At 46.5% G+C, this 27,801-nt stretch overlaps 1 protein-coding gene across 1 annotated transcript; it reads right to left on the minus strand.

The window, feature by feature from the left end:
* Positions 1 to 20,627: 20,627 nt before the first annotated feature.
* On the minus strand, positions 20,628 to 27,554 carry LOC111748325 (mitochondrial import inner membrane translocase subunit Tim9-like). The gene is made up of 2 exons (XM_064287382.1): positions 26,768 to 27,554; positions 20,628 to 20,758 (listed from the first exon to the last, which is right to left on the minus strand). Exons 1-2 carry the CDS (start codon positions 27,039 to 27,041, stop codon positions 20,628 to 20,630), a joined length of 405 nt encoding a protein of 134 aa, XP_064143452.1. The 5' UTR covers positions 27,042 to 27,554.
* Between the last annotated feature and the right edge of the window lie 247 nt (positions 27,555 to 27,801).

Consider the following 27,801-nt stretch of genomic DNA (forward strand, 5'->3'; position numbering starts at 1 on the left):
GGCTTTCTGCTGGGTTGGAACCATTTCTCTTGCTCCCACTGCCAGTTCTGATGAAGAAAAACACCTCCAAGCAGGTGGGGTGGAAACGCCACCCCTGCTTGTCAGTGCCCAGACTGAACTGCCGCAGAGGCTTCACCAGGTCACTGAGCAGGGCTTGGGCTTGAGGGTCTCAGCCGTGGGAGGACAGCCCAGCAGGGTGGCGGGTAAAGTGAGGTGCTGCCCAGGGGTGCAGGGTCCTTCCAGGTCTGCCATTGGCGTACCCCAACAGGAGGATGGCTGGGCAGGCAAGGTGTCTGTCCGAGAGGTACTGCTCTCAGCCCTGGGAGACCAGCGACAGGGTCTGTGGGCCCCCAGGTGGCCAGGGTGGCCGGGACACTCAGGGACCATGGTATATTGGATGGAGCAGGGCACGTGGAGTCGCCAGCCAGCCGGCAGGCCCTCAGCTTCTTCACAGGGCCAGGGAGGGACAAGGAGGCCATGTTTCCCTGAGCAGTCACACCTGGGGGTCGGGAGGTCACCATGGGACACACCACCTAGTGGGGTGAGGCGTGGAGGGAGGTGCAGTGGCCATGAGGTGGGCCTGAACTCCCTATACCACCTGCCGGCTCACCCGTCAGCATGTGTGTGGGTGCTGGGCTGCCGAGGAGTGCAGTGGGAGAGGGCTGGGAGGGGGGCTTGAAGAAATGACTCTCCAACCAAGACAGAGTACATGGGGTCCAAGCTGAGGAAAGCACAGGGTCCTGAGATGTAGACAAGAGGATACAGATCGGCTCTGGAGAGCAGAGCCCAGGGGAAGGGGCAGGGAGCGGTCACCGCAGAACTTGGGGAGCGGTCAGAAGTCATCACAGGCCTTGAGAAGTGGTCAGAAGTGGGCCTTTGGCCTCAGGGCTCTGGGAAGCACCAGTCTGCTTCAGTAGGGGTCAGGGTCTGCCTCGTGAGTGTAAATGGCCACAGGGCTGCGGGGGGGTGGGGGGTGGGGAGGGGCGGTACAGATGTCAAGAAGGAGCCAGTGCTCAGAGAGGAGGCAGCAGGCGGGACGGATGGTGGCCAGCGCCTGGGAGGAGAGTTGGCCCATGGGGTGTGAAGGCAAAGGGGGCAGGAGACGAGGATTCCAGCCAGGCTGGATTATGGGGGACACTCGTGACTGGGGTCACTGGCTCTAGGGGGCTATTTGGAGGAGCTGGGCACAGTGGATGTCAGCCTGCCTCTCCCTCTCACCAGCAGCGGAACGAAGTGGAATCAAAGAATGTCCTCCCCTAGTCCCTAACAGAATGGAAACAAAAAATAGAAAAAGAATTCCAGCAAAAACCAAACAAGGCCATAAACTCAAGCAACTGGTGGCCAAAGATAGAAGCAGAAGGTTCCGTAGCACAGCAGAGACGCCGAGCAGCAAGCCACGTGTGAGCGACCAAGCACCTCGTCTTCAAATATGCAGACTGGGCAGTGGTGACGTCAGCTTGAGGGGAAATGGGAAAATAACTATGGGGCCCACACTCCCTGGTGGAAGTGAAGGCTCCATGGTGCATTGGCCATGGGACTGCTCGAGACCTGGAGGGAAATACCACTCGCCCCTAATGAGGTCCAGCCAGCCCCAGTCCAGGACATTTCACAGGATTTCAGGAGAAAGAGCAAAAAAGAACTAGGGGTGTGTGTGTTTAATTTATTGTACAGTAAGTAAAAGTTTATAACAAGTCGGTCTCTCATATAAAAGCTTATACACACCTTGCTATGTACTCCTAGCTGCTCTCCCCCTAATGAGATAGCACACTCCTCCTCTCCACGCTTTATTCCCCATATCCATTCAACCAGCTCCTGTTCGCCTCTGCCTTCTCATCTCACCTCCAGACGGAAGCTGCCCACATAGTCTCATGTGTGTGTCTACTTGAGCCAAGAAGCTTGCTCCTCACCAGTATCATTTCTGTCTTATAGTCCAGTACAATCCCTGTCTGAAGGGTTGGCTTTGGGAATGGTTCTAGTCTTGGGCTAACAGAGGGTCTGGGGACCATGACCTCTGGGGTCCCTCTAGAGTCAGCCAGACCATTAAGTCTGGTCTTTTTACGAGAATTTGGGGTCTGCATCCCACTCTTCTCCTGCTCCATTGGGGATTCTCTGTTGTATTTCCTGATAGGACAGTCATTGATGGTAGCCGGGCACCATCTAGTTCTTCCGGTCTCAGGCCGATGTAGTCTCTGGTTTATGTGGCCCTTTCTGTCTCTTGGGCTTATATTTACCTTGTGTCTTTTGTAGAACTAGGTGTTTTAACAAGGCCTATATGTCACATCTGATCTGCTCCCGCACTGACCATTCCCTCAAATGTCCCCAGAGTAGCCAGAACACAAATTATGTGGCTTTCAAACTATGGCTCAGGGAAAAACACCCCACTGCAAGTTTTTGTGGGAAGAGAGTTAAAAACTCACGAGTGGTCTTTCAGAATGTATAGGAGATCTGGAATAAGTCACTGAAGCTTGAATAAGATGGGAAAAAAATGAGGAAGGAAGGGCAAACAACTATGCAAACATAACTCAGAAAATAAATGATTACATCTACAAGAAAGGATCATAACATGCAAAAGATAAATAAGTAACCCAATACAGAAAAATGATGAATGGAGAAAACTCTCCTCCCTGCCCCCATGCTTTACCTGATAGGGTGGTTCGATAAGAATATGAAGAAATTCATCTGCTTGTTGCCATGTGTACTGGTGTCTAGGGCTGCCATAAAAAAGTACCACAATGTTGTCGTGTTGTTAGGTGCCATCAAGTTGGTTCCAACTCACAGCGACCAAATGTACGACAGAACCAAACATTGCCTGGTCTTGTGACATTCTCAAATCCTTGTTATGCTTGAGCCCATTGTTGCAGCCACTGTGTCAATCCATCTCATTGAGGGTTTTCCTTTTTTTTGCTGACTCTCTACCAAACACGATGTCCTTCTCCAGTGACTTGATCCCTCCTGATAAAATGTCCAAAGTACCTGAAGCTTTAAGCAACAGAAATTTATTGTCTCACAGTTAAAGAGGCCAGGAGTCTGAATTCAGGTTGTCAGAATGAGTGTGTTCTCTCCAAAGGCTCTAAGGGAAGATCTTGTCTCATCTAGCCCAGCTTCTGGTGGCCCCAGGTGTTCCTTTTTCAGTAGATACATCTTCGCATGGCTATCTTTCCTTTGTCTCTTTGTGTCTCTTCTCTTCTTTTATAAGGACACCACTCAGATGGGATTAGGACTCTAGTATGACCTCATGTTAACCTAACTGATAACATTTTCAAAGATCCTGTTTCCAAACAATATCACATTTACAGGAAGAGGGAGTAGTTAGGACTTCAAGACTTCAACATATTTTCTTGGGGGACACAATTCAATTCATAACTCTATGTAAATATAAAGTAAGGAATAAAAAGATTCTAGACCTCAAGAAACAAATTGAAGACCACAACATTATCGATAGAGAACTAATAAATAAATTAGAAACAACAAAGAATAAAATAGACAAGGCTGAAATAAAAATATTGACAAAAAGCAGTGATTCTCAAAGTACGGTCACTGGTGTCGGCACCACATGGAAACTTGTTAGAAATTTGAATTCTTCAGCCCCACCCAAGACCTATTGAATCAGAAGCTCTGCAGATGGGATTAGCAATCTGTGTTGTAACAAGCCAGCCAAGTGTTTCTGTTGCATACTCAAGTGTGAAAACCACTGACCCAGAGGAAAAGCTTTAGATAATCACAGTAGATAAGACAGAGATCAAAATAAAATTTTGATTTTTATTAGATAAAATAAAAATTAGATTTTTATTAAGAACTTTAAATTTATAAACTTCATTTATATTAAGACTGTAAAAAGACAATCCAACATAAAGATAATTGGCATTTGTCATGGATTGAATTGTTTCCCCTCAAAATATCTGTCAACTTGTCTAGGTCATGATTCCTGGTGTTGTATGATCATCTATCATTTTGTTATCTGATGTGATTTCCCTATGTGTTGTAAATCCTATCACTTTGATGTAATGAAATGGATTATCGGCAGTTATGTTGATGAGATCTACAAGATTGCATAGTGTCTTAAGCCAATCTCTTTTGAAGTATAAAAGACAGAAGCGAGCAGAAAGACATGGGGACCTCATACCACCAAGAAAGCAATGCCAGGAACAGAGCATGTCCTTTGGACCCAGGGTCCCTGTGTGGAGAAACTCCTAGTCAAGGGAACGATTGATGAGAAGGGCTTTCCTCCAGAGCTGACAGAGAAAGCCTTCCCCTGGAGTGGATGCCCTGAATTTGGATTTGTAGTCTTCCAGACTGTGAGAGAATAAATTTCTCTTTATTAAATTTTCTCTTTGTTAAAACCATCAACTTGTGGTATTTCTGTTATAGCAGCACTAGATGACTAAGACAGTGTTACTAAAGTAGAAATTCAAACAAATGCAGTAGAAAAAAATGTTCAAAGATAGAATACAAAAAAGGAAATTCCCTAAAATGAAGAAATAACTGGTTCTGCATGTTGAAAGATCACACCATGTCTAAGCACACACACACACACACACTTGTGCACAAGTTTCAGACTGTTCGACAAGCAGACATACTCAGGTTAAATTTTTGAACTTCAAGTAGAAAGAATATTATGCATCTAAGCAGAAAATCACCTACAAGGGGGAAAAATGAGAATTTGAACGGGGCCAGACTTTACCACAGCCACCTTGAAAGCCAAAATACCATGGAGCAATGGCCACAAAACCCAGAGTAAAAGATCCTACTAATCCAAAAGAAGAAATCCAGTTTAGTTGTCGCTCACATATAAAGGCAACAAGTGGACTTCGGAAACCATTAACTAGCTCAGGTATCATCAATGAAATCCAGCCAATTAAAAGATGAGTCAAAATTTAAAACTCAGGTATGGTGAAGCCTTAGTAAAGGGCACCATAGTGAGCATTGAATACATTTAAATCTAAAGCCAATAATAAGTAACTATGAGAATTATGAACAGAACAGAAAAGTTAACGCTAGAAACTTGGACGATAGAAAAAAGATAAAATCAAAGACTAGAATATTGGGAGAAGGGAGATGGGAGGAAGTATGAAAGTGTCAGTGTCCTCATACAGCTAAAAATGACTTCAGCCTTTTAAATGTTTTTGAATTCTTTGAGTCTTAGAGGAATATTAACTCTATTGTAGTGCAGAAACATTTCAAATTTAGAAAATCCATTAGTTTTGCTTCCATTTGCTTTCTTTTGTTAAAAACTAAAATTAAATTTAAAATAACATTTATAAAAATGGCATTTACAGTAAGCTTCCATTTTATAAAAAGTATTCCTATCTTTCCATTTTTATACGTGCATAGAAAATCTGGAAGGATGTTCACCATTGTTATTAACGGTTTTTCTGAAGAGAGAAATTTGGAATTGTTTTATTTCTTTCTTAAATTTTTTTGTTGTTTTCTTGCAGTAGAGGAACCCTCTGACGCTGAGGGTTAAGAGAATCAGATTTCTCAGTTCCTGGCACACTATTCATAACTTAGCAACGCACATCTCTCTTGTTTGTTTGTTAATGCATTTATCTTTGCCCTCTACTTCCTTTTCATTCCCCTTCTCAACAGAGGCAACTTGCTTTTGTGCTCAGTATATCTTTTTATTTGTACATGTTTTTGCTTAATGTATTGTTTTGCATGCATGTAATTTAATATATATAAATGATGTGATTTAAATTATGTGGGCTGTATATCACTGTTTTGTTTTTTTACTTTTTTTACTCCATCCTTTCTAGTTGCCATGTATACATCTGGCTTGGTTGTTTCTAACGGCTTCATAGTAGTTCTGTGATGTTTTCTCATGACACTTCTACCTTGACGGATGATTTCCACAGTGATGGACAAACAAATTGCTGCAGGACTGCAAGAACAACCTAACACATGTAGAAAAAGAATGTGTGCATTGTTTAGGGGACATTCCTCAAGGTCATCTGATTTTTGTCTTTTATTGTCTTTGAATGATTTTTCAACTTTGCAAATTGTAAGGAACTGATAGCAATACAAAATTGTTCTTAAAAACATGCAAATTCTAATAGAAATCCAGTTGACGTTCTCTTCCACGTGGAAAAGCCAGTTTCTCCTCTGTTTTCACATTCAGTTAAATATTCCTGACCGATAAATGTGTCAGTTCTTTGGATTCTCTTTTGAACCAGTTTTAGTATCTGTCTGATACCTCATCGATTAATGAACAGAACAAGATCCCCAACACGTGTTCCTTTTTATATCACTATAAGAGTCACGGTTTTGCTTTTTTTTTTTTTCTGAAAAGTTTCTTTTAATGGACATGTCCCCTTGTGGATCTGTGTGAGAATTTTTGGGGGGGAGAAATATACCAAGAAATGAAATTGATACGTGTGGTAAGTATTACTCCAATAGCCAGCTCCATCTCCTCCCAGGAACCCAGAAAACCATACTTCTAGACTGCTTATTATTGGGGAGTACCATATGACTTAGGCTGACTAGTGGGGTATAAATGGAGGTGACTCCCATTCCCAGGCCAAAGCAGAGAAGAGCCGCGATGAGACCTCATGACCCATGACTGGCAGTTTTTAGATCAGGGGTTAGCAAACTGTGGCCCATGGGCCAAATCTAACCCATTATCTTTTTTTTTTTTTTTTTAATATTTTATTGTGTTTACAGAGAAAATTTACACAGCAAATTCGGTTCCCATTTAACAATTTCTATTATTCAGTGACATTGGTTACATTTTTCACAATGTGACAACATTCTCATAATTTCCATTCTAGCTGTTCTTGTTTCCCTGCACCCTTACCTTCTCATATTTGCTTTAGAATAATTGTTCACTGTTTGGTCTCATACGGACAATTTTTCTAAAGGAGTGCAGTACTCATGGGTGATATTCTTTGTTTTATGAGCAACCCTGGTGCAGTGGTTAAGAGCTTGGCTGCTAACAACAAGTTCGATAGTTTGAATCCACTAGACACTCCTTAAAAACCATATGGGGCAGTTCTACTTTGTCCTATAGGGTCACTGTGAGTCAGGGTCACTATGAGTCAGAATTAACTCAGTGGCAAAGTGTTTTTTTTTTTCTTTTTCTCCTGTTATTTAGCTAAAAGGTAACCTCAGGGTAGTTTCAGTTCAAGATTTAAAGAATATCTCAGAGTGATACAACCATCTATTTTTGTAAATAAAGTTTTATTGAAACATAGCCACTTCACATTCATTTACATACTGTCTATGGCTGCTTTTGTGCTGTAAAGGCAGAGTTGAGTAGGTATGACAGAGACCATATGGCACACAAAGCCAAAAATATTTTCTATCTGGATCTTTACAAAGTTTGTGGGCTCCTGGTCTAGATGGTGGAGCTTCCACCACTCTGGGTTCCTCAGGCACAATGAGAAGCAGAACCCACTTCTACACATGTATAACCAATACATACCATGGGCAAGAAACAACCTTGTTGAGTTGAGCTGTTGAGATCTGGGGAGTTCATTTATTACCACAGGAAAGCCTGGCTTTACCTGGCCGGCTCTGACTGAATAGTGCTCTCCACAGCACTGAGTAGAGTTGTCTTTAGAAAATGGTGGCTCCAGTCTATGCTCCAGCCAGTCACATGAAACTTCCTTTTACCTGCACCCTTTCAACATTTGGCATTATCCAGCTTCCTGTTTCCAGTTAAAGGTGCAAGGGTAGCCTTTTGTTTCAATTTTCTGTTTACTAATAATTTTGAGCATTTTTTATGTGCTTATTAACTCCCTGGATATCTTCTTTAAATTGCCTATTTGTGCTTTTTGCCCCTTTTTGGCTAGATGGCTGCTCCTTCCTTGCTAGTGTGGAGGAGGAGTTTCGTTTCTGTTCTAGAAATCTTAGACATTACAAATATCTCCTTCTATTTCTTTAGTGTTTCTGAACAGCTCAAATCCTTTATAGTGAGCTTGTATAATTTTTACAAAAACAATAGTGTGAATTTTCTTAAAAATCCAAAACAAACAAAAAGCGTGGCAGGAACGGAAATGTTTTAAGCAATGGCAGAAACATTGGAACAAGTGAACAGTCACCCCAGGGAACTATTTTGAATGTAACAGCAACACTTCCTTGGATATATAAGTTTTGCTCATTATATTTATCCTTCTTTCATCCCACTGAGCTTCTCTTGCCTTCTTCCCTCCCAAACCCACAGACATTTTAGCAGTTGCCCTGGTGGGGTTGATTTGAATAAATCATCTCCTTGGTCAGTTGCCAGAAGACTCTGGCTGGCATGTCTGGGGCCTGCTAAGGTTGAAGCCCAGGTGTGCTGAAACACGATAGACCCAAGACAGCCATCTCTTTCCTCACTAACCTGGGAACGAGCAAGTTATGATTACCTACCCCTCCACCCAAGGAGGATGAAACACTGTCATCTGGGATCCTGACTGTTCACAGGCCCCAAGTACTTCCCCCACATCTGGACACTGCTGTTACCAGCTTGCCTCTACCTAAGAGCTCTGTAAAAAATTAGTCATCTGTGAGGCAAAGGCTTTCCACTTTGCAATATTTCTTCCAACTTGACAGTTGAACAGGAGCCAAAGTGTCAATGGGAGACAGGAATACTCTCATTACACTCTGCGTATGTGGGTTTTATTAAGCTTACATATTTTTGAATTGACGCTTGAAAATGCATTCGCCATTCTGTCTTCCTGCATTGTTTGGGCAATCTTTCACCGCTCCCCACGGGCTCTGTGCAGCCCTGAGCCCCATGTCCTGTCGCCCATGTTTAATTAGGGCTCATCTGGCAGGGCGGCCATGTTGGAATCTGGGCCTCGCCAACAGAACTGCTTTCCAGGGCAACTCTTCCTGTGCAGCTTCTCGGCGGTGGCAGGAGGCACGAGATTTCACAACCCATCTGCGTAATTAGCCGCAGCTGCTCCAAGCCGGCCCCCGCTCTGCTGGAGGGGACGCTCGCTTTGAGGGAGTCATGAGTCAAACGTGACCCACCCTGGTGGAAACACACGGGCAACTTTTTCAATTATTTATATAACCCCTGACGAAATAGGAAGCGATTGATCTGTTAGACACGTCGGAGACTGAACGTCGGAGCCCCGGTGCGCTGTTTAGTGGCTGAGGCAGACCCGAGGCCATCTTAGTGGTATCTGTGTGGCATAGCTGGAGATTTAGGGGAGCCTGCCTTGTCCAAACTGAGCTCTTAACAGCGATATCGTGACAACAACTAACACGTACGGAGAGCATACCGTGTGCCAGGCCCCCTCTCTAAGCATTTTACTCTTTTATTCCTCACAAGAACCCTGTGAGGGAAATGCTATTACCCTCACTTTATAGATGAGGAAACTGAGGACCAGGAACTACCCAAGACAGGAAGTGGGGCCCTGCTGGTAAGTGGGGAGCTAGGGTTCACCAAAACCAATAGCCAAATCAGTTGCTGTCAAGTTGATTTTGGCTCATGGCAACCCCATGTGTCACAGAGCAGAACTGAGCTCCATAGGGTTTTCTCGGCTGTAATCTTTACTGAATTAGATCACCAGGCCTTTCTTTCCTGACACAGCTGCATGGGTTTGAATCACCATACTTTCAATTATTAGTCAAGACCAAACTGTTTGTGCCACACAGGGACCTCTGGGGTTCACACCATTCTCTTTACCCCTAAGCTATGCTGGCCTCACAACAGGCTACTCATGGGGCGAGCAGGAAATCTGGGACGATGACTGCGGATGGGGTGTATAAAGGCTCTGAATCAGAGAGAAACAAAAGAAACACAATGGTGGGCATTTGTGGCTATTCCCCAGGAATGTAAACCACAACTTGGTGACAAGGTGAATTGGGGTGCTATGAGCAGTTGGAAGCAGTTGTGACCTGTACTACAAACAATCTGTTACTACAAATGTTAATGGGTGCACACTCGAACGACTGTGATCAAAAAGGCAGACGGCGACAAGGGTTGATGAGGGCGTGGAGGAACTTGAACGCTCACACTGCTGGTGGGAATGTAAGATGGTACAGCTGCTTTGGAAAACAGGCTGGTGGTTCCTCAAATGTTAAACATAGAATTACCATATGATCCGGCAGTTCCACTCCTAAGTATATGCTCAAGAGAAATGAAAATATATGTCCACACAAAAACTTGTACGTAAATGTTCATTGCAGCATAATTCATAATAGCCAAAGAGTAGAAACAAACCAAATGTCCACCAACTGATAAATGGATCAATAAACTGTGGTCTACACACAACAGAATGTTATTTGACCATAAAAGGAATGAAGTACTGATACATACTACAACATGGACGACCCTGGAAAACATTATACTAAGTACAACGAGCCAGTTACAAAAGACCACATATATGATTCTATTTATGTGAAATGTCCAAAATATTAAGTCCATAGAGACAGAAAGCAGATTAGTGGCTGTCCGAGCCTGGGGGGGAGGAGCAAGTTAACTACAAGTGGTCACAAGGAAAATTTGGGGGATTTTGGAAACATTCTAAAATTGGTTTGTAGCGGAGATTCTGCAACTCTGTAAATTTACTAAAAGTAATTGAATTGTGTAATTAAAAGAGGTGAATTTTATGGTAGGTAAGCTATGCCTCTGTGAAGTTGGTAAAAACTCGAGTGGCCCCATAATACTACTAATAATAAAGTTGATGGGCTTAAGTTTGCAAATTATTGAGTTTTCTTAAACTCTGGCCCAGCAGCGAGTGTCTCTTGAAGGGGACACTGCTGGATGTCCTCCCTGCATCCTTCTGGCCGGCTGGGCCTCAGTTTCGTTCGTGTATCCACTTCTTCCTACCAAATGTTTCAGCCAGTCATGAGGAACCCTACTTCTTCTTCTAGTGACTCATCAGGGAGCCCTGGTGGCGCAGCAGTTAAGTGCTCAGCTGCTAACCGAAAGGTCAGCGCTTCGAACCTACCATCTGCTCCTCAGGAGCAAAGACCTGGCAGTCTGCTCCCATAAAGATTATAGCCTGGGAAATGCTGTGGGGCTGCTCTCCTCTGTCCTATAAAAACAATAGCGATTCATCTAGAGGGGAAATGTGACCCAAGAAGGTAAGAGAAGATCCAGTGGGGATGCACCAGGCCCTGGGCTGTGGTGCCCTTCCCCCACAGTGCTTAATTTAAATATTTATCTCAAATTAGAAAACACAGGATAGATGAGAGGGTCGCAAGGGAAAGAGAAGTCAACAAGCAAAGCACTTTTTGATCCACTTGAAGCAGCAAAGGCCTATTGGAAGGCTCTCTAGTGGAGGCTTGCATGTTGCTAGGATGGGAAACAGGAGTCAGCGGAGCTTCCAGACTAGCTGGGCTAGGAGGAAAGGCCTGGGAGGACCTGAGACGGGAACGCTGGGATGGAGCAGCTGGGTGAGCAAGTGATGGGCTAGAGGCTGGGCATGGAGGAAGGGAGGCTTAGGGATGGGCTGGGGTTAGACAGGGAGGAAGGGATGCTTGGGGTTAGGGCTGGAATTGGGGTAGGGTTATGAATAGGGTTGGACATGGAGGAAGGGAGGCTCAGAGTTAGGGTTGGGGTTAGTGTTAGGATTAACATGGAGTCAGGGAGAGGTGGTGGAGGGCGGCCAGCCAGATAGGGCCAAGTGAGGTGTCTGCGGCCTTCCTTTGAGGCAGGATGCCTTTGGAAGACTGAGCAGGGAATGACACGCTCGCTTTGTGTTTGGTAGACAAGCTCAGAGGCCAGGTGCAGTGATGGGGAGCAGGGAGGTGAAGGGCAGTGGTTCAGCCATAGGCTGGGAGGTGAGGGAGATAGGGGATGCAAAGGCCCCGGCCCCTGTCCCACAGCCTGGTTAGAGGGTCTTCACAGCATCTGTTGCTCTCTAATGTGACCTTGTTTGTAAATGTGCTTACAGGTTCTTTCTTCTCTGGGTGGTGAGCTCCGGAAGAGCAGACGTTTGGTCAACCTTCTCTGCCCCTACAATGTGGTGCCTAGAACAGAGCTGGCATTAGGGACGAATTAATCAGTAAGCAGGTAGTGCATAGGGTTGCTATAAGTCAGGACCGACTTAACGGCACTTAGCAACAACAACAAAGGCACGCGTGGGCTTGTTTGTGTTTACTTACTAATCTGTAGCGGTGTAAAAAAAAAAAAAAATCTGTAGCGGTGTAGATGTGGTGAAAAGCAGATGAAATTGTGCACTACAGATTAGTAAGTAAACACAGATAAGCTGGTGCGAACCTTGCTTGTTGGGTCATTCATCCCTGGCTGGCACCGCTGGGTGCCTAGTGAGTATCTGGGCATCAAGTTGAAATTTGACTTCAGCCTCTTTTTTTTTTTTTTTTTTTGGAACAGCTTTATTGAGATTAAGTTTGCGCACTGTAAATTCACTCATTTAAAGTGTACAATACAGTAGATCTTAGTATATTCATAGATATGTGCAACCACCACCACAGACAATTTTAGAGCGTTTTCATCATGACCAAAATAAACACAGACCCTTTAGCTACCCACCCCTATCTCTCTACCCTCCTCCCCCAGTGCCTGGCAACCATTAATCTGCTTTCTGTCTTGATGGATTTGCCTATTCTGGACATTTCAGACAAATGGAATCCTATGGTGTCTTGGGACTGGCTTCTTCACTCAGCATCATGTTTTCAAGGCTCACCCATGTTGTAGCATGTGTTTATTCTCCATCCTGTTGTACTGCAGAACAATATCCCATTGTATGGATATCCCACATTGGGTTTATCCATTTATCTGTTGATGGGCGTTTGGGTTGTTTCCACCTTTTGGTTATTACGAATAATACTGCTATAAGCGTCTGTGAATAAGTTTCTGGGTAGACACATTTTTCGTTTCTTTTGGCCTTATGACTCAACTGTGTCCCCCAAAATATGTATTGATTGGAATCCTAAACCCTTTACCTGTGGATATAATCCTGATTGGAAATAGGGTTTTCTTTGTTATGTTAATGAGGCCAAACCAGTACAAGGTGTGTCTTAAACCTAATCATTTCAGAGTCCTAAAAAGAGCAGATTAGACCCAGACACATGTCCAGTCGTAGTGGGGTGGGGGACAGATGCCACACGAGGATCATCTACAAGCCAAGGAGTGCATGGGAACACCTACGAGGAGGGAATCCACATGGCCAAGACCCTGATTTGGACTTTCAGCTTCCCGAGCTGTGAGAGGATGAAGTCCTGTCCTCTAAAGCTCCGCTTGTGTTTCTGTTACTCAGCACTGGGAGACTAAGACACCTGAGTGTGTACCTGAGAGTGGAATTGCTGGGTCGCATGGTAACCGTGTTTGTGTGAGGAACTTCCCAACTGCTTTTCAGAGTGCCTGCACCATTTTACGTCCCCCAGCAGTATCGGGGGTTTCCTGCTCCTCCCCATCGCCAACACTTCTGTTTTCTATTTGCTTCTGGCCATCCTGGTGGCTATAAAGTGGGTCTGCCTGTTATTGGTTGTGACTGTGGGTGACACCTCAGTCCCTCTGCCCCCTCACTCCTCTTTCCTAAGACACAGCTGTGATAGGACCCCCTAAGCTGTGAGACCTGTAGAAGGGCGGCAGAGCGTAGGGGCTGGTTGGTACTCACTGCTGAGCGTGGCTGGTGGACACAGAGGGAAGGTGCAGACTCCACCTCCCTGTCTCTGGTAAAAAGCACCGTGGGAAATTTGTGGTGTCTGTGCTTAACCATGGTGGCGCATTGTTTAAGAGCTCAGCTGCTAGCCAAAAATATTGGCAGTTCAAGTCCACCGGCCACTTCCTGGAAGCCCTGTTGGAGCAGTTCTGCTCTGTCCTGTAGGGTTGCTATGTGTCAGAATCGACTCGACGGCAACGGGTTTGGTTTGCTTTTTCTTTTTTTTTTGGTTCTGAAATTACACAAGAATTGTTCTGATGAAAGGCGTGAGTCCCCCATAGAAGTCGAAGTCTGGGATGGCTGTGGGTATTGGCTGCAGGAGGGGTATGGCATTTTCTAGAAACCATGTTTTTGTTGTTATTAGGTGTCGTTCAGTTGGTTCTGACTCATAGCAACTCCATGTGCAACAGAACAAAACACTGCCCGGTCCTGTGCCATCCTCACAATCGTTGTTATGCTTGAGCCCATTGTTGCAGCCACTGTGTCAATCCATCTCGTGGAGGGTCTTCCTCTTTTTCCTTGACCCTCTACTTTACCAAGCCTTATGTCCTTCTCCAGGGACTAGTCCCTCCTGACAACATGTCGAAAGTATGTGAGATGAAGTCTTGCCATCCTTGCTTCTAAGGAGCATTCTGGCTGTACTTCTTCCAAGACAAATTGTTCATTCTTCTGGCAGTCCGTGGTATATTCAATATTCTTCGCCAGGACCATAATTCAAATGCTAAGTGAGAATTTCTAACCTCCGGGAGAGACGTGAAAATCAGAGAGCAGCAGGGCTCTGGGGAAGCTGGAGAGATTCAGCACAACAATGAGCTATTCCAGAATTCCATCAATGTTTCCAGTTGGGGAAGGCGTGGAGGCTCCTCCAGGTCTGCGGGCCTGGCTCCCCTGTCCTTGGGTGAGACCTGGGCGGGCAGAGACTCAACAAACAGCCTGGAGCTGCTTCTGGAGAAAGGGCCCACCACCACCAGTACACACTCGAAGGGCTTGCAGAGGAGCTTCTGAGACCCCGCTGCCTGGATGCAGATGCATCGTTTTCTTGACAGGGGTGGTTTTCTCATCCTGCTCCCAGCAGGAAACTTAGCCTGATGATAAGTGCTCTCTCCTTTCCAGAAGCAGGGCTGTACCCCCTGTGATCCATTTCTTCTAGCCTCTCTGTAATGGTGGGAGGCCCGTTTTTACCACCATGTTCTGCACAGAAGGTCCCTGCTTGTGCTCAACTACTAACCTAATCGTCAGCAGGTTGAACCCACCCAGTGGCACCACAGAAGAAAGGCCTGGCAACCTTCTTCCATAAAGATGACAGCCAAGAGAACCCTATGGGGCAGTTCTACTCTGTAGCACATGGGGTCACCGTACATTGGAACTGACTCAATGGCAGTGGGTTTGGTTTTGATCCTTTTTGGCTGGCACAGGACAAGGACCCAAGGGTTACCTCAGGTCCATGCAGGTGACAGGGAGCAGACCTCAAACCCAACCTGCTGCACAGAGAGAAGTCCCAGCAATTCAGGGAGCCTCCCTCCCCCTCCATAGCCCCCACCAACCTCTGTAAGGACAGGATCAGGGGAAGGGGGCCCCCGAACACATAACAAACTGCAGAGAAAGGATGAGGGCTGGGTGGTGTTTGTGCCAGTGTGGAGAGGGCAGCAATGAAGACAACAGTGCTCGTTCTGCTTTGTGGTGGGCCTGTCTGTCTTCACTGAGTTGTTCTCACAGCTTCGGTTGGCTCCTCTTTGGGCTTCATGAGATACTCAAGAAACGTACTGATGTGGGTTGGCAGGTGTCAGTGTAGTGAGCCCCCAACCTACGTCAGTTTCTCGAGTGTCTCATGAAGTCCATGTCTGTTCCCAGTACTGTGTAGTTGTTCTCCATTTTGTGATCTGATGTGATTGTCCTATGTTTTTTGAATTCTAATCTCTGCCTGTGGTTAATGAGGCAAGATTAGGTTATGTTAAAGAGGATTAGGGTGGGATGCAACACTCTTACTCAGGTCACAGCCCTGATCTGATGTAAGGGGAGTTTTCCTGGGGTGTGGCTGCACCACCTTTTATCTTAGAAGAGATAAAAGGAGAGAGAAGCGAGCAGAGAGAGAGGGACCTCATACCACCAAGAATGAAGAGCCAGAAGGGGAGTGTGTCCTTTCGACCCAGGGTTTCTGCCCTGAGAAGCTCCTAGACCAGGGGAAGATTGATGAGAAGGACCTTCCCCTAGAGCTGACAGAGAGAAAAGCCTTCCCCTGGACCTGGTGCCCTGAATTTGGACTTGCAGCCTCCTAGACTGTGAGAGAATAAATTTCTGTTTGTTAAAGCCACCCACTTTTGGTGTTCCTGTTACAGCAGCACTAGGTGCCTAACACACCACTGTTTGCTTGTGGTGTTTCTGTTACAGCAGCACCAGGCCACTAACACATCACTGTTTTCTTCTCTTTTCACTTCAGACACCAGTTGCCCCTGCAGCACTTTACCTCGGACCCAAGACTGAGGTCAGAGCTCACTAGTTAAAGGACCCATTCTCCAGACTCCTAGGTCTGCTCAGGACCTCATCACCAGCCACAAGCTTGGGAATCCCCATAGCACCCTCGCTTCTGACCTGCTGGCTACAAACTCTGGGTTTTCCCACCACCCCCTGAGGATGCCAGCCACAAGCTCAGAAGTCCCTGGGCCCTTACCTCTGCTTCTGACCCAGACACTGTAACAGTGGGCGGCTTCTGGGAACCTGGTGGAGGATCCCTGAGTGTGACCTGAAGGAGCTCACACTGGGGTCTAGGCCAGCAAAGTCTTCTGTTATGGATTGAATCATGTCTGCCCAAAATACATGTTGAAGTCCTAACCCTTGTACCTGTTTGGATATAGGGGTTTTCTTTTCTTATGTTAATGAGGTCATACCAGGGTAGGGTAGATCCTAATCCTAATCATTTCTGGCTTATAAAAAGAGCAGAATGGACACACGAGCACACAGAGGGGGAAGACAGGTGCCAAGGAGCTCAAGGTACTCCTGGGACTACAGACAAGGAGGGGCCCTGCCCCAGAGCTGATGCCCTAAGTTGGACGTCCAGCCTCTAAAACAGTGAGACAATAAATGTGTGCTGACTGGTGGTACTTCTGTTGGGACAGCACCAGTAACTAAGACAGCATCCAAGGCCAGAGGGTGAACTTCTATTGGACTGGGCAGATTTGGTTCCAACAGAGGTGCTGTGTGGATGTGACAGATTCAGTGGGTCTGGTTACCTCACCAGGCTCTCCAGCTCTCTTTCTGCCTGGCATTTGAAAATAGGACTCACGCCTTAGGACTGAATAGCCCTTGTGGTTTTTGGACACTTTATGGTGAGGGAGAGGGTCCCTGAGTGGTGCTCACAGTTTGCTCTTGGCTACTAACTGAAAGGTTGGCTGTTTGAACCGACCCAGTGGCGTCATGGAAGAAAGGCCTGGCTGGCAATCTGCTTCCATAAAGATTACAGCCAAGAAAATGCTATGGAGCTCCGTTCTACTCTGTACAACATCAGGTCACCATGCGTCGGAATTGGCAATGAGTTGTGGGGAGGAAGTAGGAGTGGTCTCGAGAAAGAGACGTTTGCCCTCCTGCCAGGTTGGGCAAGTGGTTCAAAGGATGTTTTGGGAAAAGTGAACCTATATCAACGTTTGCATCTCAAGCTAAGGATGCTGGCCATCTCAGTTGCGTTAATATTAACACCCTGCTTTGGGGAGTCCCTGGGTGCTGCAATCAGCTAAGCGCTTGACTACAAGCCAAAAGGTTGGCAATTTGAACACACCCAGAGGCTCCTTGGGAGGCAGACCTGGCAGTCTGCTTCCAAAAGATCACAGCCTTGGAAACACTATGGAGCAGTTCTCCTCTGCACACATGGGGTCGCCATGAGTCAGAATTGATTCATTGGCAGCTAGCAACAGCAACATGGAGGAGGTGGTTTAAATAAAACAGCAACAATTCAGCTCTTCGTATGGGATTAAATTGACAACAGCAACCTGAAAGGTTAGAGAAGAAACTTAAAGGGCAGTGAGTTTATGTTAATGCGTGGAGGAATAACAAAAAAGGAGGCTGAGAATGGTTGCACAACTTGAAGAATATAATCAATGTTACTGAATTGTACATGTAGAAATTGTTGAATTAGTGTATGCTTTGCTGTGTGCATTTTCAACAACAACAAAAAATAAATTATTAAAAAGAAAAAAAGACCCTGCTTTGTTTTTCTTAGATTTTTCCACTGTCCCTCTGTTTCCAGCGTATGCCTGTTTGGACCCTAGGTCAAGAAGTCAAGTGTAAGTCCTTTATTTGGGAGGCAAATAAAGGGGAGGGGGAGTGAGAAACAGAAGGGAAGACAGCCAACAGAGGTGCATTATCAAGTCACCGCCACACTGGGTAGCCCCTTCCTGTGGGGAAACTCTGGGAACAAGTACAAAACTGGAGCCTCAGAGCTGACCCCCTGGAGGCTGATCCTGTGGAACTCCATCTGCAACATGGGTGCCAAAGTGGGCTCACAGGCTGGGGAAAACATGAAACAAGGAAGTGAAGGTGGTGGCACAGGGAAGCCAAGCTGGAGTGCATGGGAGTGGTAAGGCACAGGGCTGTGGAAGGGACCTTGAGACATCTGCTTCCTGATGTTACTCTAAACTTCTGTCTTTCATTTTCTTTTAAGTGTATCATTCTAGCAAATAGTTGTTTTTAGGTGCTGTCGAGTCAGTCCAGACTCCTAATGACCTTATGTACAACAGAGGGAAATACTGCCCAGTCCATCTTCACAATCATTGTTATGCTTGAGCCCATTGTTGCGCCACTGTGTCAAACCATCTCGTCGAGGGTCTTCCTCTCTTTTGTTGACCCTCTGCTTTACAAAGCGTGATATTTTTCTCCAGGGATTAGTCCCTCCTGATAACATGTCCAAAGTACCTGAGACAAAGTCTCACCATGCTTGCTTCCAAAAAGCGCTGTGACTGCCTTTCTTCCAAGACAGATTTGTTCCTCCTTCTGGCAGTCCATGGAATATTCAATATTCTTCACCAACACCACAATTTAAAGGCGTCAATTCTTCCTCAGTCTTCCTTATTCATCGTCCAGCTTTCGCATGCATACGAGGCAACTGAAAACACCATGGCTTGTGTTATGTCACCTTAGTCCTTAAACTGACATCTTTGTTTTTAAACACTTAAAGACTTCTTTTGCACCAGCTTTGTCCAATGCAACATGTCTTTGATTTCTTGACTGCCACTTCCATGAACGTTGATTATGGATCCAAGTAAAATGAAATCCTTGACAACTTCAATCGTTTCTCCACTTATCATGATGTTGCTTATTGGTCCAGTTGTGAGGGTTTTTGTTTTCTTTATGTTGAGGTGTAATCCATACTGAAGGCTGTGGTCTTTGATCTTCATTAGTAAGTGCTTCAAGTCCTCTTCGCTTTCAGTAAGCAAGGTTGTGTCATCTGCACAACACAGGTTGTTATTCAACCCTGACTTTCATCTTTCTTGATTTTAAACCATGCAGTATCCCCTTGCTCTGTTCGAATCACTTCCTCTTGGTCTATGTACATTATAATTGAGCTGCTTTAAAAAAAAAAAAATTAGAGATGCCATTTATGTTTGTTGTTACGACAGCATGTTGGTCAAATTATGCCATCTTACTTCATGTCATCGCAATTAAACATATTCTTGCTATTTCCTTTGTGTAAGTAACACAGTCATAGAGATGGAGCGGGTTGTTGTTGTTAGTTGTAGTCCAGGAGGCTCTGACTCGTGGTGACTCATGTACAACAGAACAAAATGTTACCTGGACTGTACCATCTTCATGGTCATTGGTATGCTCAAGTTCACTGCTGTAGCTATTGTGTATTTTGAGTGCATTCCAACCTAAGGGGCTCATCTTCCAGCACCACGTCAGACAATATTCTGCTGTGATTCATACGGTTTTCATTGACTGATTTTCAGAAATAGATTACCAGGCCTTTCTTCCTAATTTGTCCTAGTCTGGAAAAAAAAAAAAAAAAAGAAACCAGTCCACCATGGGTAACCCTGCTAGTATTTGAAATATCAGTGACATAGCTTCTAGTATCACGGCAACACACAAGCCACCACAGTGAGACAAGCTGACAGACGAGTGGTGCTGGGGTGAGTTAGGAAGCCTAAATCCAAGCTCTTCCTCCGTGCTTTGCAAAGACAGGCTTCGGTGTTCTCCTTCCTGTGCTGAGCTGTGTGGCCCCGGACTGTGGTAGAAGCTCCGTGTTGGTGGGGTCCACGCATGTGCGCAAGAGCCCCAGACACACTTTGCCTGCTAGTCTTTGTCTCATTAGCTGGGAGGGTTTTATGAATCTCTGTTCTGCTTTTATGGGGTGCCAGAGTGCATGCCAGAGAGAACGGCTTTAAATAGAAAGCAGAGGTCAAGAAAGGCCCCATCAAAGCTCATCCATTTAGCTGAAAGCTTGAGCAGTAGACAATTAACTGGCTTTTGATTAGGTACCATTTCCTAGGTGATGGTTCCCAACAATCTGGGTGTGAAAACAGGACTTGAGCATCTTCCAGAGCATGAAGACCTTGGCACAGAGCAGAGACCGCCCAGGTCCCCGGCAGTCAGCTTGTGGCATGTCTGCGGCTAGACAGGGTCCTGCCCCCCAGAACACCTCAGCAAGGCCTCTGCTCACGATGCTCCCTAGAATGCCCTGGAGTTTTGCACGTGTGATGCCTTTACCCAGACTAGTTCCCCCAGACTCTTGCGAGTGTGGCTTGGGCACTGGAAATTTTTATAGGCTCCCCAGGGGGTGCCCACAGGAAGTGGGGTGTGAACCACTGCCTGGGACTACACCTTCATTTCCAGAGGGCCCCTGGGCCTTAACCTCTTCTCTCGTGGCCCCTGACATCACGTACCTTCTCCCTGGAGGCTGCCCTGTGCCTTCACCAGGGGAGTAATCCCCTGGGGCCACCCCCCCTGTGGCTTCCCTGGTGAATTCGCTATAGGCTTGCTGTGAGTTGGAATCCACTCGACGGCAACGGGTTTGGTTTTGTAGGCTTTTTTTCCCCCTATAACTACCCCAGAAAGCAGTTTGGGTAAAGATCCAGAAAACCATCAGACATCCTCCCGGAGCGCCAGGAGCCAGAGTGCATTAAACTGCACAGAGCTCAGCCCACATTTCTCATAGCTCTTCCAGGCCTCCCCTGATGAGGTGCCCGAGATCTCATTTGGACTTCCAGAAGATTCTAGACATAGAGCCTAGAGCCAGAGAGAGTCCCTGTCCCTCCAGGACAGAAAGACTCCAGCTGCCTAGCTTGGCCAAGCTTGGATTTCTCCAGGACAGATCCCTGCTCCCTCATTTGTCCCCTTACACTGCTGCCTGCACCCCATCTGTTTGTTGGGGGGGTGGTCTGCCACAGCCCCTGCACCTCCCACCCAAGCTGTCTACTCGGAAGCCTTGGGCCCGGAGCATTCCCTGGTAATGGAGGCTGGGAGCTGACCCTCTCTCTCTCTCCCAGTTTGTTCTCCTGACGGGGGGCCTCCCTCTCCTGCTGTGTGCATGGTAAACTTTCACTCTCTGCTCATGTGTGCCCTACAGGCCTGGCCAAGCCCACTACTTTATCTGTTCCCGGCAGATGGGAAACAGAGTCCTTCACCTGCGGCACAAGAGCGGTGCGTGCAGACCACCAGCCCTGCATCAACTGCTGGGAGTGACCTGCTGGCCTTGGAAACTGGCATCTACTATTGAGGGTGACCTCGCTCTGCCTCTTCTCTCTGTGGGTAAAGCGTTGTTCCACCCACTGCCTGGCTGTGAGCCATGCCTTTGTTGGAGACCCTGGACCTTGGCTTGACAGGGTTCATGGAGTGACCCCACTCTGGATGACCTGGGCCCTCTGGGATGAGGACAGAGCAGATGCCCCGTCCTCAGGGATGCCCCAATCCTGGCTTCCCTCTCTGGATCTGCAGCCCCGTGCTTGGACATGCACCTCCTCCCTGTGGCTAGGGGCTGTCCCAGGTGGCTCTGGATTGCAATGCTAAAAAGTTCTCCTAGCGGATACCCCGGCATCTCAAAGAGCTGTGGCCCTTCCCCACCTCTTTCTTCCCCAAAGTTGTTCTGTCTCCGCAGGGCCTGGGTATAAACCAGCAGCTGCCGGCTAGAAAGCAACCATCTGTACCAAGGGGAAGGACAGGCTCTTAGAATATTTTGACAATAGGGAAGGAAATTGCAGGAAATGGGAAGAAAAGGCAAATCTCGGACAATTTTCCAAACCGCAGAGGTTTTCTGACCATACACGTAATAGGTATGATTTATGTCTTTTTCCTTCCAAAACCCTTCCAAGTTTCCTCTTTTTTAGCAAGGCAGTGTCTGGCCAGGTTTGCCCCATCCCAGATCTCATAGACGGTCAGAGCTGCAATTCTGGAGCCTTGGTCTAGAAGGATCTAGACCTGTCCTTTCCTGCTGCATGTGGAGTGGCCCAGGAAGGGCGGTGACCCGACTCTGACGTGGACCATCCAATCACACATGATCTCAGGGCTTGCTGGGCTGAGGTAGGGAGCCCCTGCCCCTTGCCCATCATCTGCAGACAAATGTCAGACAGGGCAGGTGAGGCGGGCTGGACGCTGCTTTCAGCTTTTGTCTGTGATGAAGTCCTTCCCTCAGATGGACAGGTGCAGGAAATACCACAGCGCTAACCTGGGTGCCCCCGCCCCAGACTGGCCAGGTGCATGGGGCCCCTGGGTTCAGGGGCATCTCCCTCCAGGCATTCCTAGGGCTGCTCAGTGGTCAGTGGCCAAGGACAGTGGACCCAGGGTGCAGGCTGCAGCCTGTTCTCTTCCCAGCATATGGTCCCCTGGGCCAGGACACTGATTCTGATGCTGTTGGCAGGTGGCTGTGCCCTGAGGAGGGGAGGGGAGTCACTCACAGGACAGAGTGGCCATCATCTGCTCCGGCCATCATGGGCCCCGGGAACTAAGCCCAAGGGCGGCCTGCATGCCTTCTCTCCTGGTGCAGAGCCTCTCCGTAGGACCGGGGCGGGTCCAGGTCTGGTCAGCCACCTCCTTGTCCCCTTTTGTTTGTGAGTGTTGCTGTGGCCAGCGGGCTGGCTGTGGCTCCAGGAGGTTTGCTCTGTTCGAGAGCACTTCTGCCCCGTGAGTGGTTTCCAGCAGCTCTGCTTGGTTATGATTAACGGAGATAAGTCTGCCCGAGAGAAGCTGACTTTAACAAAATTCCAGCTCGCCACGTCCGCACGCCACCCTCAGCCGCAAGCGGGCTGTGTGTTGCTGTTGGCCGGGGCCCAGGCAACGTCGACAGGGTAAAATAATCCCCAGAAATCTGAAAAATGTGGAACGAGGAAAGGGAGTGTTCAGTCTACCGAAACACGCAGATACAATCGCACCAGGATTGGTGTCTGCACCGCAGGGCCCAGGGGAAAGGAGAGAGCACGTGAGGAGGATTGCGTTATAAACACAGGGCCTGGGTGAGATGCCTGCTGCTCAGGGGGAGAAGCCGGTCTGAAAAAGCCACGTGGGATACGACTCCAATGGTTCTGAAAAGGCAAACCTAGAGGGACCGTGAGAAGGCCAGGGGCCGTAGGCCCTCAGGGAGAAGGGAGGGTGAACAGGTGGGGCAAGGGGCATTTTTCAGGTGGTGAAATCCTTCTGGATGATACTGTGATGGTAGACACAGGCGTTTGTCAAAACCCACAGGACTGTACGACACAGAGAGAACTCTCATGTCAACTGTGGACTCTAGTGAAAAATAATGTATCAATATTGGTTCACGAAGTACCTGGGTGGTGCAAATGGCTGCTAACCAAAAGGTTGGAGGTTTGAGTCCACCCCGAGGCACCTCAGAAGAAAGGCTTGGTGATCTACTTCCAAAATATCAGCCATGGAAAACCCTATGGAGCACAGTTTCCCTCTGACACACATGTGGTCGCCATGAGCCAGAATCGACTTGACGGCAACTGGTTTGATTTTTGGCCTTAATAACATCAGCCCTTTATTCTAGAGTCTAGGGAAAAACAGGCTCATAGTCAGAGAAATGTGATCCTAGAGCTGCTGTGAACTGTCTAAGCGACCATGGTGCGAGGAACCACAGTAGCCTCTACAAGCTAAAAGCGCCCCAGCTGACAGCCCTCCAGAAGACAGGGACCTCGGTCATATAGGCACAAGGAAATGGATTCAGCCAGCAACTCTAATGGGTTGGCTGAGGATTTCAGAACCTCTAGAAAGGAGCGAGGCCTGCCGTAACCGTGAGACCCTAACAGAGAACCAGGTGTTCAACTTCTGATCGACTGAATCAGGGGCCAATAAATGGATGTCGTTTCAGCTGCCAGACTTCGGTGGTTCACCTCACAGCACTCACTGGAAAACCACTACAAAAAGCAACCCAAATCCATGGTCCCAAAATTAGGAAAATCAGACCGCAGAAAGGAGAAAACAAAAACCACTCATAATGAGTCCATCCAGACATGGTCATTGTTGACATTTTGCTGAATAGTTTTCAAGATTTTTTTTTTCCTATATACTTTAATTTTGATTTCCCTCAGTAATGTTTTGCAGTTTTCAGTGCAGTGGTCTTAATATCTGTAGTCAGCCTTATCCCTAAGAATTTTGTACTTTTTAATGCTCTTGTAAATGATATTTTGTTTTATTTTCCACTTGTTTATTGCTAGTACTTAGAATACAACTGATTTGATCTTCTGTCCTGAGACCTTGCCACACTTGCTTAACTTGGTAGTTCTATTAGCTTATTTTGGAGATTTCATCACAAAGACAATCATGCCATCTGTGAGTAAAGACAGTTTTTTCTTTTTTTTAAATTCTAATGTCTTTACTTTTTTTTTTTTTCCTTATCTTATTGCATTGGCCAAAACTGCTAGTAAAATGTTGACTACATTGATAAGAGAAGACATCCATGTCTTGTTCCTCATCTGCTGGGGGGCGGGGAGGGGGGGGTGGAGAAATTAGTCTTCTGACATTAAATCTGATACTAGTTGTAGGTTTTTTGTACTTGCTCTTTATACTGTGTAGGCATTTCCCATCTATTTCTGGCTGCTGAGATTTTTTATCATGAATGGGGTTGGATTTCATCAACATCATATGTGACAAAGCACCCTTCTGCCAAAGTCCACCATGCACATGATCGTTTTAAAGTCTCTGAGAGGACCTCTCCTTCAGTCCTTCAGGCCCAGATCCAGCTCTGGACAAGGGTTAGCATCTCGGGAGTTTTCACTGAGAGGCCATCAGCCCCCTAAACTTGTTTTCCTTGCTTGCTGGCAGTCTTCTCTCACTCCCCCAACCCCTATGGCTCTGACAGCTTCTCTCAGAAACAGCATTTCACAAAGCCCACTTTGGGGAGGTTCCTACAGATGGAATGGGCCACTGGGGTGTTCAACAGGGAGCCTGAACTCAGATGTGACCCCAGGCCACAGGAACCCTCCTCCTTCAGGGGAGACAGCGCTAACCTTAACCCAGAAAGGAGTCTGAGGGGGGCCTGGACACAGTTCACAGGTCAAACCCACCACTTCCCAGCCAGTCTGTCACTGGCTACCCGTTCCCCGGATGCCACCTTTGTCCCCAGCCACTGCCTGACAAAGGCACAATGCAGACTCCCAAGGCTGAGCCTACAGCACTCTCTTCCCATGGGAGGGTTAGATTTGTTGAAGGCTCTAATGGCTGCCAGTGGTGGTAGTGGGGGTGGAGGGCTGTTGTGTTGGAATGGGCTGGCCTGCTGGAGGCTCTCTCCTGACCCTGGAGGGTGGTATCTGCTCCACACTGGGCCCTGGACAGACTGAGACTCCTTCATCCTCAGCTCCAGTCATCTGGAGGATTCCCTGGTGGTCCTCGTGGGCCTCTGCCAATGCCCCATTTGCCACATCAGGGACACGGGGTACCATAGAAACCTTACATCCTTCCTCCATAACTTGTTGTCTCAGGTGGGCATTCTCTTTTCTTGAGCCATCGGATCACTCAACCCACGATCATGAACTTTTCTCTGACAGGCAATAAGCTGGCTTCCATATGTTGTTAGTTGCCAGCCAGTTGGCTCTGACTCATGTTGACCCCATGTGGGCAGAGAACTCCTCCATAGAGTTTTCAAGGCTGTGACCTTTTGAAAGCACATCACCTTTCATGCGAGGTGTCTCTGGGTGGGTTTGAACTACCCATCTTTCAGTAGCTGAGTGCTTAACCATTTGCACAATCCAGGGACTCCCTAGTAGCCAGTGACAATTTTGAGTTTTTCTCAAAGAATTTTGCTTGTACTTTACAGGTGTTTCCCAATTCCTTCTCTGATTCTCTTTTCTAAGGCAAGGGAAGCAGAGCCAGCAGGGAGCCTAATCCAGCAGGAGAGCTGCTCTGGTACCAAGTTGTTGTTGTTGTTGTTAGGTGCCGTAGAGTCGGTTCTGACTCATAGTGACCCTATGTACAACAGAATGGAGCACTGCCAGGTCCTGAGCCATTCTCACAATCGTTGCTATGCTTCAGCCCATTGTTGCAGCCACCGTGTCAATCCATCTCATTGAGGGTCTTCCTCTCTCTCACTGACCCTCTACCAAGCATGATGTCCTTCTTCAGGGACTAGTTCCTCAGAGTAACACATCCAAAGTATGTAAGACGAAGTCTCACCATCCTTGCTTCTAAGGAGCATTATGGCTGTACTTCTTCCCAGACAGATTTGTTCATTCTTCTGGCAGTCCATGGTATATTCAGTATTCTTCACCAACACCACAATTCAAAGGTGTCAATACTTCTTCAGTCTTCCTTATTCATTGAACAGTTCTCACATGCATATGAGGTGATTGAAAACACCATGGCTTGGATCAGGCACACCTTAGTCCTCAAAGTGAAATCTTTGCTTTTTTTTTTTTTTTCAGTGATACTTCCATTTATTTTACTTTTAGTAATAATTTTTTTTCTATCTCATACATGATTGAACACATATTTGGCTTTAAAATTAACAGTCATGATTAAAGAAACAATGGTTTATTTTTCTAATCAAGTGACCAAGCTGCTGAATCTTAAGGCCTCGGCAAATGTTGCATCTTATTTTCATTGAACAACAAGACCGTCTATTTGATTATTCCTGGTACACAGCAATTGTGTTTCTCCAGTGGTTTCCATTTGTCAAATAGTCGTAACAGACAGTTTAACATGGTGACTTTTGCTTTCAGGGGATTCTATCAAACAAATCCTCATTTCCAGTGCAACAACTGTCAGCAATATTATTTCAGAAGTCCATCCATCGGGACTTCTCCATCGTGGCTGGCCGAGAAGTCCTGCTTTGGCTGCCAGAGCCTCATTCTGCTGAATACGATATTCCTGAAATCTCCTGGATATTCTTTGTGTCATTTTAAAATATTTCTGTAAGCAATGTTCTGAACAGTTGATCTCTTCAGGTTTCACTTCTCTTGTTGTGAAGTCTTTAACACAGTCCAAAAAGCAGGTTTCTGTAAGTTTATTGTAGGTTCCAAGAAATTCCTTAAACTGTTTTATCTGATGAGATTCTGGTATTTGTGCAGCCATATTCTTTTGGTATGGCTATTAGTCACCTTTTCTGATGCATGAGTTCCTTTTCTGTTCTGGAATAGTGGTTGTTCAACCTTTTCTCGAATGTCTCCAGTGAAGCTTGAGTCCTTACCTAAGCACCGGCTCTCGCATACGACTCCTGTACGAGGCTGGGAGGCTGCGCTACCAGTCGAGTCTAAGGGCGGAGGACGAAATCTTTGCTTTTTTAATAGTTTAAAGAGGTGTTTTGCAGCAGATTTACCCAATGCAACACATCTTTTGATTTCTTGACTGCCGCTTCCTTGGGTGTTGATTGTGGATCCAAGTAAAATGAAATCCTTGACAACTTCAGTCTTTTCTCCGTTTATCATGATGTTGCTCACTGGTCCAGTTGTGAGGGTTTTTGTTTTCTTTATGTTGAGGTGCAATCCATACTGAAGGCTGTGGTCTTTGATCTTCATTAGTAAGTGCTTCAAGTCCTCCTCACTTTCAGCAAGCAAGGTTGTGTCATCTGCATAATGCAGGTTGTTAATGAGTCTTCCTCTGATCCTGATGCCCTGTTCTTCTTCATATAGTCCAGCTTCTCGGATTATTTGCTCAGCAGACAGATTGAATAAGAATGGTGAAAGGATACAACCCTGACGCACACCTTTCCTGACTTTAAACCAAGCGGTATCCTCTTGTTCTCCTCGAACAACTGCCTCTTGGACTATGTACAGGTTCCTCATGAGCACAATTAAGTGTTCTGGAATTCCCATTCTTCACAATGTTATCCGTA

This window comes from Loxodonta africana, chromosome 6 (assembly GCF_030014295.1).
Source record: "Loxodonta africana isolate mLoxAfr1 chromosome 6, mLoxAfr1.hap2, whole genome shotgun sequence".
Lineage (NCBI taxonomy): Eukaryota > Metazoa > Chordata > Mammalia > Proboscidea > Elephantidae > Loxodonta > Loxodonta africana.